The sequence below is a fragment of the Cercospora kikuchii genome (genome assembly GCF_019650295.1).
Source record: "Cercospora kikuchii DNA, contig_00006, whole genome shotgun sequence".
Classification (NCBI taxonomy): Eukaryota; Fungi; Ascomycota; class Dothideomycetes; order Mycosphaerellales; family Mycosphaerellaceae; genus Cercospora; species Cercospora kikuchii.
In genome coordinates, this window is record NW_025408587.1 from 1,928,424 (window position 1) to 1,944,382 (window position 15,959).

The window sequence follows — 15,959 nt, forward strand, 5'->3', positions numbered from 1 at the left end:
AACAGGTTTTGACATTTGCCGATGCGAATACGGTAGCAAAACTGTGAGTCAGGTACATCTTGTAGAGTGTTGAACACCAACACTTTCGACAGCTGCCACCTTCCACCGCCAAACAAAAAGCGAGTCTTTCTGCAGATTCAATATGGCCTCACTGCCTCTTCGCTTCCCTCTGTGCAAGGAGATGTAGCAGGAACGTGCCTGAGACACGGCCGTGCGAGATATTAGAGTCGTCAGCGACCATCTTTCTCCTACATGGAAGTAGGTTCTCTGCTCCTTCGTCGAGCCGATACGCGTGAAAGCATCGCAGAGAGCAGTTTGACTCCCGCGTCCAATTACGCTCTCCCAGTAGCCTTGAGATAGCATCTTGGAATACAGCATGATCGGTCATACGACAATCTGCAGATACGCATCGCGAAGAACGTCTTTCCGAGTCTTGTGCATTTCGATATCGCTCCCATAGCGCTCCATGATCTGCAACATTCTGGCAATGTCTTCCTTGGCTTTTGAGTAGATAGGATCAGACTGTGCTTCGGGCTGTGGAGGAATAGCGAGGAACCTGGCCAGAAGCAGACTTTCCTCAAAAGCGCGATGCTGAAATGCCCACCATACAACAGCCTCGACCTCGAACATCAACCAAAGCTTGAAGAAGGCATCGAGCGCTTCGTGTGCAGCTTCCAGAGTTGCTTTGACGTTGGGTTCGACGCCTTGCTCCCGGTTCTCGGAAGCTTGCAGGAGCATCAGACTGTGGTAGTACTCTGAGGTTAGGAAGAGATTCTGTCGAACGACCCTAGAATTGCTGTTGGCCTGCTGTCGTAGAGTCTCGTAGTCCAGTATCGTCAGCTGGGCAGAAAATGTCTTGTACAGTCTTCGGAATGCCGCCACGAGCGATTCCTTATGCCGCACGCTGTTTGCCACTGGTAATGACAATGCGAGCGGAGAAGACAGGCACTCTTGGGCCAGGTTTCCTAGATGCCACATGCTTCGCATATAGGCAATGTCGGCTTTCATAGTCGTCTGGTCAATGGTATGATGAGGCTGTGGTGGAGGTAGCGTTTGAGGTATCTGGGGCGCAATTACGTTGATGCTCTGAACGAAGTCAGCAAATCTCGAACGAGCACGCAAGCATCTGTCGTGTCGCAGATGACTATGATGTGTTGACCCACCATTAGATTTTCGATGCGCGAATGCGTGCCCACGCACACATCAATGCCATCGTCACTCAGCTCATTCTCATCAGACAAGGACTCCACTGGCACATCACTATGTGTCGCAGTCGGAGGAAGCTTGAGCAATATGGTTAGGAACGTGTCATGGAAGAAGACGGCTTGCCAGAGTTTGCGCCGCTGTTGCTTTTCCAATGTAGAAGCCGCTGGGACTACGATGTCTGGATCTCGATGCAACCGCATTGCATAAGATTGTCGTAAATGAATGCCTGCCCAGGCATACGCGTCGCTGGCGTGATTGTCGTTCATCAGGAAATATGACATGAGTAGCATAGCCTGTATGGCTCGCATCGAGGTACGATTCAGGTATGAGTAGACCCTCAAAGCCTGGTTTGCAGCGGAACAGTAGAACTCGGCAGTCTGTGATCGCTCTTCCAGCGGAGTGAACTGCATGAACTGCGTACCTAGAGCATATACAGCATAGTGCAAGGCCACTAGGGATGCATCTGCTTTGCCTTTGTCCTCAAGTGCCCAGAAGAGCTCGTAGTCTGAGTAAAACGTCCTCCTGCGAGTTTCATAAGCAAAGAGATGAAAATTGTGTTCGATTCAATTACCGACCTGTGGATGAAGGGGTACACGCTATCGACAATTTCAAAATACTTTGAGACCAGTATATCCGCCTGGTCCTTGTTGGGGAGCACTGTGACCACCTCGGGCAAACCTCCTTGGCAAGTCCAGTAGTTGGCAAATGGATGTTGCGAACCAACTCCAAAGACATTGCTAGGAGCACTTTGCTGCGAGATTGGAACGTTGGAGAACAGGATTGGCGAACTGTTTTGTGAATGCTGCCGGCGATGAGTGCTGCCATCGAGGGACGACCATCCATTGTCGGTCACGGTCGGCGAAGCGCGGATGGATAATGGTGACTGTGCGAGACTGGTCCGCCGCACCTTGATGGGAGGCTTGATATAGCGAGCTTTGCTGCTCGGATGGCTATTCTTACGATCGGACGATGCGATGAGGTTGGCCACGGCCGTGTACTCGCACGCGCTCTGCCTCTTGACGCATGCTAAACACGGCCGCGCTCGGTCGCATTTCGTCTTGCGTTCTACACATTCGAGACAGGATAAAGTCGGCTTGTTGCGCTTCTGTTTTGGTTTGTCTCGTCGTTTCTTGTCATTGTCGCCCGCAGTGGCAGTGAGTGCGTTGGGTTCGCTGAAGCCGTTTGGAGTTTGAGCATGGCCTGCCTCGTCGGAATTGCGGTCTCCCTGTCCCGCGTCGACAGAGTCCAGGTTGGCAGGTTCTCGTGTCACCTGCATGGCAATAAGCAATCTATGCCTCCTGTATGGCCCCGGGAGTAATTTTCACGCATCTTAAACCCGAATGTGAAAGATGCAGTCGCGTCAAATCCTCAAGGCTTGAATGCCTTCCCCTCATCGGTGATGAGCCGCCTCGAGCCGAGGTGACAGGCCTCGACGGTACGCGTAGAGTGCACCAGTCGCGAAGCGCGTCCACCTCCGTGGATTCCGCCCGCACACGAAAGAGGCTGACACACGAGAAGCAAGGGCAGAGGGACAAGTCCGGGAGAGAAAGTTAAGCCATAAGGTTCGTCACCAAGGTCAAAGAAGCTGCCACGCTAGGTCGCATGGAATTCCTCATGGCCCGCATGATGTATCCACTGCTCGAAGTATCTACAATCACGGACCTGTATCTAGAGAAGCAGGCCGCTTGACTATCGCAATACTCACTTGCATGCGAGCCGTCCGGAACCTATGTGATTTCAGCGTATCCGATGTGCGCCTCGTGTCTGGCCGAAAGCGAGTATGCTATCGCCAGCGTATACCCAGTCGCAAGCATTGGCACATCAAGAACCGATTGCAGACGCTGCCGCCCGGAGCAACTCAAGCTTTATCTTCATCTGAACAGCAAGCGTGGGACTTGAGGTCGAATCAAGCTCCAGCCGATGCCTGACCATTTCCCTCGGCTTGCTTTTCGAATATGAACAGCGCTTCGTCTTTGCCCGGGAACGAAGGAAGTGGCACTTGCAGAACCTTTTCCCAAGCTGTCATTTCTCGAGCCATCCAGTCCGCAATGGTCTCTTTCGCAAACGCAGTGAATCCACTGGCATTTTGAGCTCCAGCGGAAACAATCGTGGTTCCCTCTGTATTGCATCGTCAGCCGGTGCACGCAACGCTACTTTACGAACAACATACTGTATGCCTTGATCATCTTGGACGTGAACTCCATGCCGACCATTGGGTACACGAGCAGAAGAACACCGTCCTTTCCACCTTGATTTTGTTGCAACCACTTGAAACCATCAGCCTCGATAGTGTCTCCGATCCACATTGTCCTCCACTCGCTCAGGCCATTGTCCACCGCAGTCACAGTCAGCCGACTCTTAGATTGAATGTCAAATCGTCGAAGCATATATGTCCAGTACCCATTGCCACTCCCAATGTCAAGGATCGGTCGCCCGCGCGCGATCTGGTAGATGTAGGATAGGGATTCGTATGACGGGCAGACACAGCCAAAGTGGTGATAGAGCACGGGCAGAATAGCGTGGCTATATCTAATGTCAACCGTTCTCTCCTCTGGACCAGCCCATTCAAGATTCTGAAATGCCCACGCAGAGACGTCGAAATATGGGTTGACATGGTTCTTGGACTTGTTGACCTGCAGCTTGCGGGCTGCTTCTGGAGGAGCGTAGAGTGCGTGAAGGTGTTTAGCAATAGCAGCTCTCACAGTTTCCTTCTTTGCATTCGAAGCAAAGGCAGTTATAGCTTTGGAAGTCACAGTCGTTGGACGAAAGATATCGGTATATGCAGCGATGTCGGTAGCGTTTGGATTTGGTCTCTGAAGACACTCTTAGGGCTGCACTTTACATGAGATGCCATCTCGAGCACCTGATCTTGGGACATGCTCACCGGTTGTCCTGCAGGATCTCGATACCAAGCGTGCAGGCCATTTGCTGCACCTGCGTCTATATGAGACTGCGCGCCAAGTAAAGTCACTTCCGTGGTAGCTCTGTAGCCATACTGGTCGCTCATACGCAGCCCAAACGACTTAATGATGAATTTTCGGAAGTCATTGTCGTACGGAGCTGTGAGCTCTCCTTTGCTCCATGCCTCGAAGAACTTGTCTGGGTCAAAGGTTGCAGAGCCCTCCGTCTGAGGCTTTTTCGGTATCGGCATGTTGCATATGAGAAAGAGAGAGCGGCTTTTAATTGTGCAATGACGCTGATCAATTCGATGGCACGTGCGTCCACGTCAGTGCAGCCCTCGACGCGTGGATTTCGCGTTCGTCACGTCGTCCGCGATCCGAACTTCCAATTTCGTGTTTCTCCTGCATCAGCAACATGGCTCCCGCCGAATCATCAAAAGCTGCACAGTCCGACGGCATCAGAGCTCAGAGCAATGGAGCATCTTCCAATTATGAACTGCCATGGGTCGAGAAGTACCGCCCGATTGTGTTGGACGACATTGTGGGCAACACCGAAACCATCGAACGCCTGAAGATTATCGCCAAAGATGGCAACATGCCTCACGTTATCATCAGCGGGATGCCGGGAATTGGCAAGACCACATCCGTTCTTTGCTTAGCACGACAGCTTCTAGGTGAGAGCTACAAGGAGGCCGTCCTCGAATTGAATGCTTCAGACGAACGTGGTATCGATGTGGTACGAAACAGGATCAAGGGCTTTGCACAGAAGAAGGTTACCCTACCTCCCGGAAGACAAAAGATTGTGATACTGGATGAGGCGGACAGCATGACAAGCGGTGCCCAGCAGGCATTGAGGAGAACCATGGAGATCTATTCCGGTACAACGCGGTTTGCATTTGCATGCAATCAAAGCAACAAGATTATTGAGCCACTGCAGTCGAGGTGCGCAATCTTGCGATACGCGAGATTGACTGATGCACAAGTGGTGAAGAGGATAAATCAGATCTGCAAAGCCGAGAATGTGCAATTCAGTGACGACGGTCTCGCGGCATTGGTCTTCAGTGCTGAGGGAGACATGCGGCAGGCCATCAACAATCTGCAGTCCACACACGCAGGATTTGGGTTCGTCAATGGAGACAACGTTTTCAAGGTGGTGGACAGCCCGCATCCTATCAAAGTGCAGGCCATGATCAAGAGCTGCCATGAGCAGAAAGTTGATGAGGCACTGGATTCGTTGAAAGAGCTCTGGTGAGTCCTGATCTATGGTACGAATTGGCACGACTTTGCTAACAACACTTAGGGGTCTGGGTTACTCTTCGCATGATATCATCAGCAGTATGTTCAAAGTGACGAAGACAATACCATCACTGTCCGAGCATGCAAAGCTCGAATTCATCCGGGTCATTGGCTTCACCCACATGCGAATTCTGGAAGGCGTGCAGACCTATCTACAATTAGCAGGCTGTGTCGCGAAGCTCTGCAAGCTCAACATGAAGCAAGAATTGTTCAATGTCCCTACAAAGTGAGCGGTCGATCAAGGACAGCTGGAAGACCTTATAGTGCTCTTAGCGAGGCGTTGGTGGGTGTCGAACGATATATATAAAGCTGCTCAGTGGCCAGTTCTTTGCGATCATCGCATTTCCTCGATTGGTACACTCAATGAAGTCGATCCCGTGTAAATTTTGCTCACCATGACGACCTGAAATTGGTCGCTCACTGCTCACTATAGGCGACAGTGATATGTGGCTGTGCATTGTGGCTGATATGACAAGGTACCTCTTTCCAATTCTTCGCGTCGGCATTCTGTCAACAACATTGAATGCCTTGCATCACACGCGGTCTTGAAGGCGGTACGTCTTTGGCGCGAGGCTGACCTCATGGAAGGCATTGGAATTTCCGTGACATACGAATTTGGCCACAGTCAACAATGATATCACTTCGCCGTTACGCGACCTACGCTGGCGTGGCGGTGGTCGCCTTAATCGTCCTCACACACTTTCGGCAGAATATAGCATCCCAAACGAGGATTCACTATGCTGCATTCTTCCACTCTGATGAAGGCCAGAATGATGGACAATTCCGCTGGTCGGACGTCCCTCTGCATTATCAGCCCGAGAGCATCACATCTCTGCCCGCAGCGAAACCACGAAGGCTTCCCAAAGTTCAAGTCGACTTCGCAAAAGAGACAGCAGAGCAAGCAGCAATTCGACGAGAAAGGCAAGCCGCCGTGAAGGCTACATTCCAGAGATGTTGGAAAGCCTACACCGAGCATGCCTGGCTCATGGACGAAGTTACACCTATCACAGGTAATTTCAAGAACGGCTTTGGCGGATGGGCGGCGACATTGGTGGATTCTCTCGATACTCTCTGGATCATGGTGAGTCGCAAAATATTCATAGTATGTGATTCGACCTGAACTCTGCTAAGCATTGAATCTTTTCGCAGGATCTTAAGGACGAATTTGAGCAGGCTGTTCAAGCCGCGGTTACGATCGATCTTTCAAAGTGCACAGAAGAATCTATCAATGTTTTTGAGACGACCATTAGGCACTTGGGCGGATTTTTATCCGCATACGATCTCAGTGGGGATAAGAGACTATTGGACAAGGCCACGGAGTTTGGTGAAATGCTCCTGAAGGCGTTTGATACGCCAAACCACATGCCTATAACTCGTTGGCGGCCGCAAGCTGCTCTCACTACGCGACAGGTCGCTGACGATGTCGTGCTTGTTGCTGAGATTGGTTCTTTGAGTATGGAGTTTACTCACTTGTCGCAGCTAACAGGCGACATGCGATATTTCGATGCGGTCCACCGGGTCATGCAACTATTCGCAAAGCAGCAGGAAGACACCCATCTGCCGGGAATGTTTCCAGTCGTGGTAAATGGCCGCGACGCTGATTTTACCAAAGACACCTACTTTACACTCTCCGCGATGTCGGACTCACTGTACGAGTACTTTCCGAAGATGCACGCTTTGTTGGGAGGAACCGACCCCATCTACGCGCGAATGTACAAGCGAAGTATGGAGACTGCCATCAAACACAACCTCTGGAAGCCAATGACACCGGAAGGCGTTGATATTCTGATGAGTGGCAACGTACGTACGGAGATGGGCAAGCCGCCCAAGCTTGAACCTCAAGGTCAGCATCTGGTATGCTTCGCTGGAGGCATGTTCGCACTCGGTGGACGATTGACCGAGCAGGAGGATCATGTGGATATCGGCAAGAAGCTTACAGATGGATGCATTTGGGCATATCAAGCTTTGCCAATGGGAGTCATGCCCGAAGTCTTCGAAATGGTTCCATGCCCTTCGCGCCAGGGAGAATGCCCATGGAACGAAGAAAAGTGGCGAGATGCCATCGTCCGGACTGATGCGTCTCGAGACCAAGATCCGATCGACGACCTTCGGCTGCCCAAAGGCTTTACCAATATCCGAGATAGGCGATACATCCTGCGGCCGGAAGCGATCGAGAGTGTGTTCATCCTTTATCGGACCACCGGACAGAAGTACTTGCTGGATCGAGGATGGGAAATGTTTACCAGTATTGTCAATGCTACACAGACGGACATTGCGAATGCTGCACTCGCAGATGTGACGTACGATCCTACTTGGCTCGAAAGTACGGGACACAACGTCAAGATGAACAGCATGGAGAGTTTCTGGCTCGCGGAGACTTTGAAGTACTTCTACTTGCTTTATTCCGAAGTCGATCTCATCAGCCTCGATGACTGGGTCTTCAATACTGAGGCTCATCCATTCAAGCGACCCGCTGCTCAGTCATGACAGTAGTCGTCGCTCTGCAGGAGATAGCATGAAACGTCCGTCTGATGGGCATATTCTCAGACGGGATTGTCTTGATACGTTCGTCTCGTTCTTTCTTGATTTGTGCAGCGCAGCAGGAGCCAAGGATCGTGCTCGCTCCACCCCAATGCTCAAGCGCCATGCAAGAGCGTTGGCCAAAGGACTCAGCCCCGACTTGGCTTGCCTTGATCCGCCCTCGGGAGACTCTTGATCTTGACTGCACGCGTCAACGACATCTCAATCGTAACACAAGGGCGCACCAACAGGCATATGTATTATCTGACCTTGCCCACTTGTGGGTACTGAGTCCGGACCATTGCAGAGGTTCGGACGTCGGAGCGAGTACTGACATGGAGCTACGCGCTGCGCTACGACAGTGCGACCACGGGGGCTACCTACGCAGAGTAGTGCCAGGCGGTGTCATGCGCAAGCACAGTGCAAACAATGCAGCCTTCAGACAAGGAATGAGAAGAAGCCGTGTTGCCCTTCGAAGGCCTGCCGGTCAATGGTATGCTAGACCTCACCCACAGTGAAGCATCAGCACCAGGATCCTCTCACATGAAAAGTAGCGCTGCGACTGCATGCCGAGAATGGGGACCCGGTCTGACAAAATCCTTATTCATGCATACTGCATCTGGGGGCCAACATTGTGCGACACGAGATAGTGCGAGCACGAAAAGTGCGAATTGCGCCAAGATGCTCGGACGAGAAAGAGTCGCCCCTCCTCTGGCCTTGCTTTGCCCCTGCTGGCGGTGCGTTCTCCGACAAAAACATTGGCGGCAGCGAAGCCGTGAGTTTTGTGTTCTGCATGTCGCAAGTAATAATCTTGCTGTAGTGTCAGGCGAATCGGCATTTCTGTTTCGCGATGCCGATTTTGCGGCTTTCGATTCATGCAGCTGCAATACGTAACCGGCAGCCAGGACGCGCAAGCATATCAAATTGCCTCCCTGCATCAAACTTACTGGCCGTCCTCGAGCGCCGTGAGGATCAATCTTCCGAGGGCTTTCTTCACGCTTACTTTCATCCAACATCAGCGAGAACGTCACACGAATTCTAAGCAGAGTCCAGATGACGGCCAGAAATCCATCACTTTGAGACAAAGTCATCTTAGCGGCTGTGCCGGATCCATGTACACGACGACATTGCCACCAGTGTGGGTAGCAGCACTAGTCGCAACAAACGGCCGCGTCATTGAACATTGCGTACAACTGGACGAGGCCATGTGAGCACATCGAGACTTTTTCCTCGCTGTATAATACACATACATGGATCGCTGCTGAGCCCTGTCCCGTGGTCGCATCGACCTCACGTCCTGGCTCTGGCGCGTGTTTCATTCGGGATGAGAACTTCAGTGGCTGTCGCTTTCACGGCAAGCGTTCTTGGCACGGCCGTTGACGCCATCAACCTGGTCAAGCGCGACGATGGCTTGCCGCCACGAGTGGTCGAGCACTCAATACAACGCAAACACATCGACAATCCTCTTGCCCATGATCGAAAACGGCGGAAACTCCGCAGGCGAGATACATTGGGCGTAACGCTGGACAACGAGGAAACTTTATATTTTGCCAATGTTTCGATCGGGACACCAGAGCAGCAATTCCGGCTACACTTGGACACTGGCAGTAGCGACTTGTGGGTGAACGTAGCGGATAGCCACGTCTGCAAGGAAAGAGGCAATCTGTGTTCAATATCTGGCACATACAGCGCCAACGACTCCTCGACATATTCGTATCTCAACAGCAATTTTAACATTTCCTACGTCGATGGCTCCGGAGCTACTGGCGATTACGTGACTGACGTTGTCAAAATCGGCGGCACCACATTGGAAACACAGCAGTTTGGCGTGGGATATACATCCAGCTCCGAGGAAGGAATACTTGGAATCGGCTACGCGAGTAACGAAGTGGCAGTGCGGTATAATGGGGGCAAGACATATCCGAACGTCCCGCAGAACTTGGTCGACACTGGTGCCATCAATTCGAACGCCTACAGCTTGTGGTTAAACGACCTCGATGCTTCTACCGGGTCGATATTATTTGGTGGCGTCAACACAGCTAAATACACTGGCGCTCTGGAAACGCTTCCGGTTGTGAAGGAACAAGGAGTGTACGCCGAATTCATCATTGCATTGACCGCTGTGGGTGCGAATGGACAAACGGGCTCCATCGCAAGCGATGAAGCGATACCGGCATTGCTGGACTCAGGAAGCAGTCTCATGTACCTGCCCAACGATATCACGCGGTCCATCTACGACAGTGTGAATGCACAGTACGATGAAAGTCAAGGCGCAGCATTCGTAGACTGCAGTCTGGGAAATTCTGACGACACAATCGACTTCACCTTCTCGTCTCCTACGATCAGAGTACCGCTGAACGAGCTCGTCATCGTAGCTGGAACCGATAGAGGGCAAGAAGTGTGTATACTGGGCATCTCGCCAGCCGACGGCAGCACACCAGTTCTGGGCGACACATTTTTACGATCAGCCTATGTCGTTTATGATATTGCGCAGAACGAAATCAGCTTGGCGCAGACGAGCTTCAATTCGACGACGAACAACATCCTGGAGATTTCGAATTCCTCGGGTGTTCCGGATGCTACGGTCGTTGCCAATGCTGTCACTGACGTGGCAGTGGCCAGCGGAGGTGCGCGTATTGGTGGCTCTGATGGCACAATGACCTTGGACGCCGCAGCACAGCCCACTGCGCCACCAGCCTGGAACCTCGCGGCTCTGGGAGCCGTCGCTGGAGCTGCCCTCTATGCACTATAGCGCGCAGATGGAGCGATTTCGCAAACAGTCTGTGGCTGGGGGCACAGGCTGATGGCACTGATATACCCAACATGACGATGACCTTCAACTGCAATGATAGCACGACCAACATTAGAATACAGATATTAGATCAGGCTACACAGAAGCGTGAAAAGCCCAAATATTCAATTCATGATCATGTCATTACCATTTGTCTGCACGCAATCGAGTGGGGAGTCGTTATGCATCGCTATGGACAATATCTGGCTGGTTTCTGGTAGTGCCTAATGCAATACCGTGACGGGACCGACGAAGGGCAGCCTAAGCCATGCTGACTAGCACAGGAGGCTTCCAGTGAGAATTTTGAGTAAGATCGCTGCGTTACATTCTTCGAGCCTGGCTTTGCGAATGCACTCGGGCCAGCTCCTCTAAGTTGTGACAAAGCAGACTGTTCTCTGATCGCCGTCGCTGGTTTTGGTATCGAATTGCGCTGCTTCATGGCCGGACTCTCATTGTGCGCGGTTCTGTAGATGATCTCGTATGGCCTTGTGCTGCGCGTCTTCGTGTCGGGTTGCGATTTTCCTTCTGTGTTCGTCCGTCGCAGGCGTGGTTGAGTGGTGATTGTGCCTTTTTCCGCACGCCACCATGCTTCGTCTTCGACTCGTGGTGTTCGCTCTCGTTCGGGACTTCTCTCAACACAGTTCCCCAGACTCCAGGCAGAAGCAGGACCAGTCTTGCTCCCGAGCATCGTCTCTTTCAGCATATCGTTCCCTTCCGGACCCAATCGCATTCGTCCAAAATTCATCACTCACTTCCCCCAACCAAACCACCCACCCTTCTTCCCACCCCTCTCCTCCTCCGGAACCTCTCCCTCCCTCGGCAACACCTTCGTGTTACTCAAATACTCCCTCGTCCTTCCCTCTCGGACCTCATTCTCATTAACATGCGTCGCAGTATCCAAGCCTTGCTCCTCCGCCGCCAGTCTTCTCGCCCGAGCAGCCAATCTCCTCTGCTTCAACCTCTCAATCTCCTCCTTAATCTCATCTCTCTCGAATGGAATTTCGTGGGTTTGTCCCTTTTTAGGCCAGAAATCGGGTACGGAGAAGCGTGAGTCGAGGTTGATGCCGAAGTAGTACATGAACCCGATTGGGAACATGATGTACATGCCGAACTGCAGTGCGCACGGAAGTCGTTAGCTATGGATGTCAGATTGAGATAATACGCGACGTACCTTGAAGACTTCGAGGTTTGGGCCGCCCATGATTGCTGCGATAGTGTAAATTGCGTCTGGCAGGAAAGAGCGCCTGGAATCGATGATGTGCACCACTGGAAGCGGAGGTCTTCTCCGCACAGCTATCGCCGAGTTTGGTCCGACTGACTACCATTCATACGCAAAACCATGCGCAAGCAATTCATTTGAGAAGTGAAAAGTAGTATCATTTGGCGCGCCAGCTCTATTCGTCTAGTAGCCAGTTCTGTTGACCCTCAACGCCTCGCTAATTTGAAGTGCATCGCTCTCTATGGTACACCAAGAATCATGATTGTAATCCGTCTCTGTCGTCATTCATTCCCATAATTCTATCGCTGGAAATGCATCATACACGCATCCGAATGTATCGCTATGCAAGCTATGCTTAGCCTCCGAGAGTAAAGCGTACTCTGCGCTGGGGCAGGGTGGAAAGGGTGGCCTCCGATTTGGAGAGATTGAGTTGACAGGCACTACAATCAAGTCAGCATATGCTCTGCGGTCTTCGATCCTGAGCATCGTACCTCTACACCATGTCGTCCTCAGCTCTTCGCAACTGGAAGTTGGGCACCTCGTAGAACCATTCGGTGTCTCTGTCCCACTTGTATGCCTTGAAGTCGACACCGTAAGGCTTGGGCTCCAGACAGTAAAGCATGCCGAGTGGGACGTCAAGATCTGCGACTTCTTCCCGCTTCAGCCCGCGGAAGTAGGCTAGTAGCACACGAGCAACACTCCTGTGCCCCACAAGAAGTACATGATCAGTCATGCGCTCCAGCTCCACGATGACAGGTCGGAGGCGATTGATGATATCCAAATAACCTGGACACAGTTAGCAAGACATTCAACTGATGACAAGGTGCTCTCTCACCTTCTCCGCCTGGCCCAGGGTATCTGTAGTGCAGCTTATCAGCCCTCCGGCTGCGGTACTCCTCCGGGTACTGTGTGCTTATACACGAGTACGTGAGGCCCTCCATGACGCCGGCGTTCAATTCATCCAACATGCGCATTTGCTTTGTATCGTACTCCTCATCATCGAAATATTGCGCAGTCTGGATGCTTCGCTTCAGCATCGAAGTCCACACACAGAAGGCTTTTGGCTCGTATCCCACAGCTGAAGCTTCGGTGAGGATTGAATCCGTTTCGTCACCCTCCGAAGTGGGCGACTGCGGCTGGTAGTAAGGGTTCGGCGGTGTGACGTCTCCTGGCTGCGGTGGGAAATGTGTGTTCTTGAGATTCTCGATCTGCTTGATATCCCATTCTTTGCGTTTCTCGGCGATGAACTTCTGCAAAGACTTGGCATACATGTGCCCTTCAGGCGCGAGGTCACTATCGCCTCCAATCTTGCCAGACACATTGTCCTGACTGAGACCATGACGAGTGATCCATATCTGCCGAGGTGCCAGATTGAAGTTCAGCAGGTAATAATTTGCCTGTGCCATCAAGAATCCTTTGATCTGGTGGCTGATGATCTTGCGTCCGACATCGATCATTTGGACGTAAGGCATGTGCATTTTCTCTTCGTAGTCGCCTAGACTCACATATGCCTTCTCGTACTCTCTCACTCGTGCCTTGAAATCTTGTAGCGCGATCGTCGGATCCATCTCGCGGTAATCGGGGCCTTGTAGCTTCAGGCGCATGTTGGCCTCGAGCAAATCCTGGTCAACGCATTTGGACTCAAGGAAAAGCACATTCAATTGTGGGCCAGCACGTTCGCGGATGTGGTCCATTATCATCTTCCGTCGCGCCAGAGTGCTGTTCGTGGCATCAAGAATGCCGATACTCCCGTTTTCGTACAAGATGTAATCCAGGAGATCATCTAGGGTCTCACGGGCTACTTGCTCGCGGATCTGCGACGCCTTCTTGTTCTGTGGGTCAAAGAATGCGGCATTCTGTTCCATATTCTCATCTCCGCCCTCCGCCTTCTGCTCGGGGACGTCTTTCGAAAGGACAGCAGTTGCCAAGCTCTGCTTTCTATCTGTTGCTGGCCTTCCATCAAATGGGTCGCCATTGGCCTGTCCAGGTTCGTGACTCTGCTGCGGTGTCTGAGGAGGCTCGATCTTTGTTTGGCCGTTCAGGATGATCTGAGCAACGGAAGGGTGATGTGCGGTTCGCTCACCCTGCGGGTAAGGTCGAGGTTGGATGCTCTCTCTTTTGTCATCGCTGTGAGCTGCTTGGTTCTGATGGCTTCTCGTCTTCTCCAGACTGTTAGGTCCACCTGCTACCGTGCGACGTCGTTCGCCCACGTTGAAAATCCTTGTATCGTGTTGAAGCCAGTTCAGGTACCGGGCTAGTTTCTTTGTAATATAGCTCTTTCCTCTTGCTGGCAAGCCCACCATGATGATGACCAGCTTCGAACCAACATCTCGCTGCGCAATTCGTCCATCCGGCGACACCTTGCTCTTTGTCAAGCCAGGGATATCGAGTGTTGTAGGCCGTACACGCGGGGTCGAGGTGCCCGAATTCTGTCGTCGGGGAGCGAGATTCCACTGGCTCGGATGGCTAGGACTGTCGCTGCCGTTGCTGGTTGGGGCCTGCCCTTTGGTCATGGCCAATATCTTTGGAGAATTCGGCGCCGTAGTCGATGGCGTAATGGCAGGAGTATCGTTCAGCGCCATGGTGGCACCAGAGACCTCTTGCAAGGTGCCGTTCATGACAGCTGCGAGAGAGCCTCCCCGGTGAGTAGGTAGTCGCTTCGGCGCAGCGAGGAAGTCGTTCGATGAGGAGTTCCGCGGTGCGGGAGAGGCGTTGGCATGTTCACGTTGCGATTGAGAGAGCGTCCGGTCGAGCTGATTTCGTAGCGACTCCACCTGCTGATCATTCGGTGGCTCTTCGTTGCGGCTGCTCCGCTCGGATTCAGCACTGGCCCTCATGGCGGCGTACTGCGCTAGCTTAGACTGCTGTTGCTGGATGGTCGAGGATTGGCGACGACGGAAGAGGCCCAGTTGCGAGTTGTCCTCCTCGTGACATGAACACGTGCGAGCAGCGTGCGCGTTAGTGTCTGCGCCGCCTAGACCGACGCCATCATTGGTATATTCTGCGTTTGGGGTGTTATTCTGCGCCACTGCATGTGGCATATCGCTGGCGAAATCGCAGGGCAGGAGTGAGATGACGCCTCGCGCTGTGCTGAGCTGCAGGGCCAAGCGCGACCGGAGTTGTTCCTTCCAAGGCGCTCTCAACTTGCCGTCATTGTTGGCAAAAACTGGAGCAGACGCTGCAAATTTCTACCCTCTGCGCGACCGACGGAGGATGATGACTCCACGGCTCCAGTCGTGATGATCTGTGCTGCCGCGTGCTCGTGAGCGCTGCCGCACGATTTCCAGACGGGGAGGGTAACGCCGAAGTCGCCAAACGCGAAGCTCGCGGTTCCTGGTCCAGAAGAAGCTAATTTTATGGATGCAAAGGGAAACGACAGAATGCTCCCAGGACGCCGAGGCGGCGAACAGGGCGGAGCGCTTCGTCAGACCGGTCGCCTGAACAGCAGCAGAGGTGCAGGACAAGCACAAGACACGCGGCGAGCAGGCGTAGCACTACATGTACCTTCCAGCAGCTCCCGCGCAGGGTATTCTTCTGCTGTTCGGAGTGCGGGAGGCCCTGTGTCGGCGCAAACCCAAACCTACCAATCTGCGCGCGAGACATCTGCACGCCCGCCGCCCAGGCCCTGCCGACATTTGATTGTTGAGCCTCATCTCTATATCTGGCCACTCCTGCCAAGCGCGTAGATGATATCGATCGCCGTGCAATGGTACGGCTTTCTTGAAGGGAGTCCAAACCGCTCGGGGCTCCTGCTACCCGATGCCTTCCAATTCGCATGACTGGGTACAAAATGCACGTCGTGATCGCCACTCCGCAAGTCTACATCAGGCCACTGCACACTTGGCAGCTTCACCTAAGCGGCGGGTTCTCAGCCTATTAACCTTTCAACAGCTAGCTTCCACGGTCCTGCCATCTCAACCAGACATACACTTGTACATGGCGATTGACAGCAGCGTGGACCCATGCCATAGCTTGCCTTTTCTGCCGATCGTTAACATGGAGAGGTGTCGTTGTCTCCGCAATAAGC

The 15,959-nt window shown here is 52.7% G+C and overlaps 7 protein-coding genes across 7 annotated transcripts; 3 read left to right on the plus strand and 4 right to left on the minus strand.

Annotated features, from left to right (window-relative positions):
* Positions 1-384: 384 nt before the first annotated feature.
* On the minus strand, positions 385-2,482 carry CKM354_000967800 (uncharacterized protein; the record flags this gene model as incomplete). The annotated part of the gene is made up of 3 exons (XM_044805107.1): positions 385-1,086; positions 1,164-1,728; positions 1,782-2,482. The coding sequence occupies 3 exons, from the start codon at positions 2,480-2,482 to the stop codon at positions 385-387; spliced, it is 1,968 nt and encodes a 655-aa protein (XP_044661042.1).
* Positions 2,483-3,112: 630 nt separating this feature from the next.
* Positions 3,113-4,357, minus strand: CKM354_000967900 (uncharacterized protein; the record flags this gene model as incomplete). Its single annotated transcript, XM_044805108.1, has 3 exons — positions 3,113-3,324; positions 3,377-4,019; positions 4,091-4,357. 3 exons carry the CDS (start codon positions 4,355-4,357, stop codon positions 3,113-3,115), a joined length of 1,122 nt encoding a protein of 373 aa, XP_044661043.1.
* A 164-nt stretch (positions 4,358-4,521) lies between these two features.
* On the plus strand, positions 4,522-5,632 carry CKM354_000968000 (replication factor C subunit 4; the record flags this gene model as incomplete). The annotated part of the gene is made up of 2 exons (XM_044805109.1): positions 4,522-5,354; positions 5,407-5,632. The coding sequence occupies 2 exons, from the start codon at positions 4,522-4,524 to the stop codon at positions 5,630-5,632; spliced, it is 1,059 nt and encodes a 352-aa protein (XP_044661044.1).
* A 401-nt stretch (positions 5,633-6,033) lies between these two features.
* On the plus strand, positions 6,034-7,889 carry CKM354_000968100 (uncharacterized protein; the record flags this gene model as incomplete). The annotated part of the gene is made up of 2 exons (XM_044805110.1): positions 6,034-6,483; positions 6,552-7,889. The coding sequence occupies 2 exons, from the start codon at positions 6,034-6,036 to the stop codon at positions 7,887-7,889; spliced, it is 1,788 nt and encodes a 595-aa protein (XP_044661045.1).
* Positions 7,890-9,246: 1,357 nt separating this feature from the next.
* Positions 9,247-10,674, plus strand: CKM354_000968200 (uncharacterized protein; the record flags this gene model as incomplete). The annotated part of the gene is made up of 1 exon (XM_044805111.1): positions 9,247-10,674. The coding sequence occupies one exon, from the start codon at positions 9,247-9,249 to the stop codon at positions 10,672-10,674; it is 1,428 nt and encodes a 475-aa protein (XP_044661046.1).
* Positions 10,675-11,461: 787 nt separating this feature from the next.
* Positions 11,462-11,914, minus strand: CKM354_000968300 (uncharacterized protein; the record flags this gene model as incomplete). The annotated part of the gene is made up of 2 exons (XM_044805112.1): positions 11,462-11,824; positions 11,885-11,914. 2 exons carry the CDS (start codon positions 11,912-11,914, stop codon positions 11,462-11,464), a joined length of 393 nt encoding a protein of 130 aa, XP_044661047.1.
* Positions 11,915-12,425: 511 nt separating this feature from the next.
* Positions 12,426-14,973, minus strand: CKM354_000968400 (uncharacterized protein; the record flags this gene model as incomplete). The annotated part of the gene is made up of 2 exons (XM_044805113.1): positions 12,426-12,718; positions 12,768-14,973. The coding sequence occupies 2 exons, from the start codon at positions 14,971-14,973 to the stop codon at positions 12,426-12,428; spliced, it is 2,499 nt and encodes an 832-aa protein (XP_044661048.1).
* Positions 14,974-15,959: the final 986 nt, after the last annotated feature.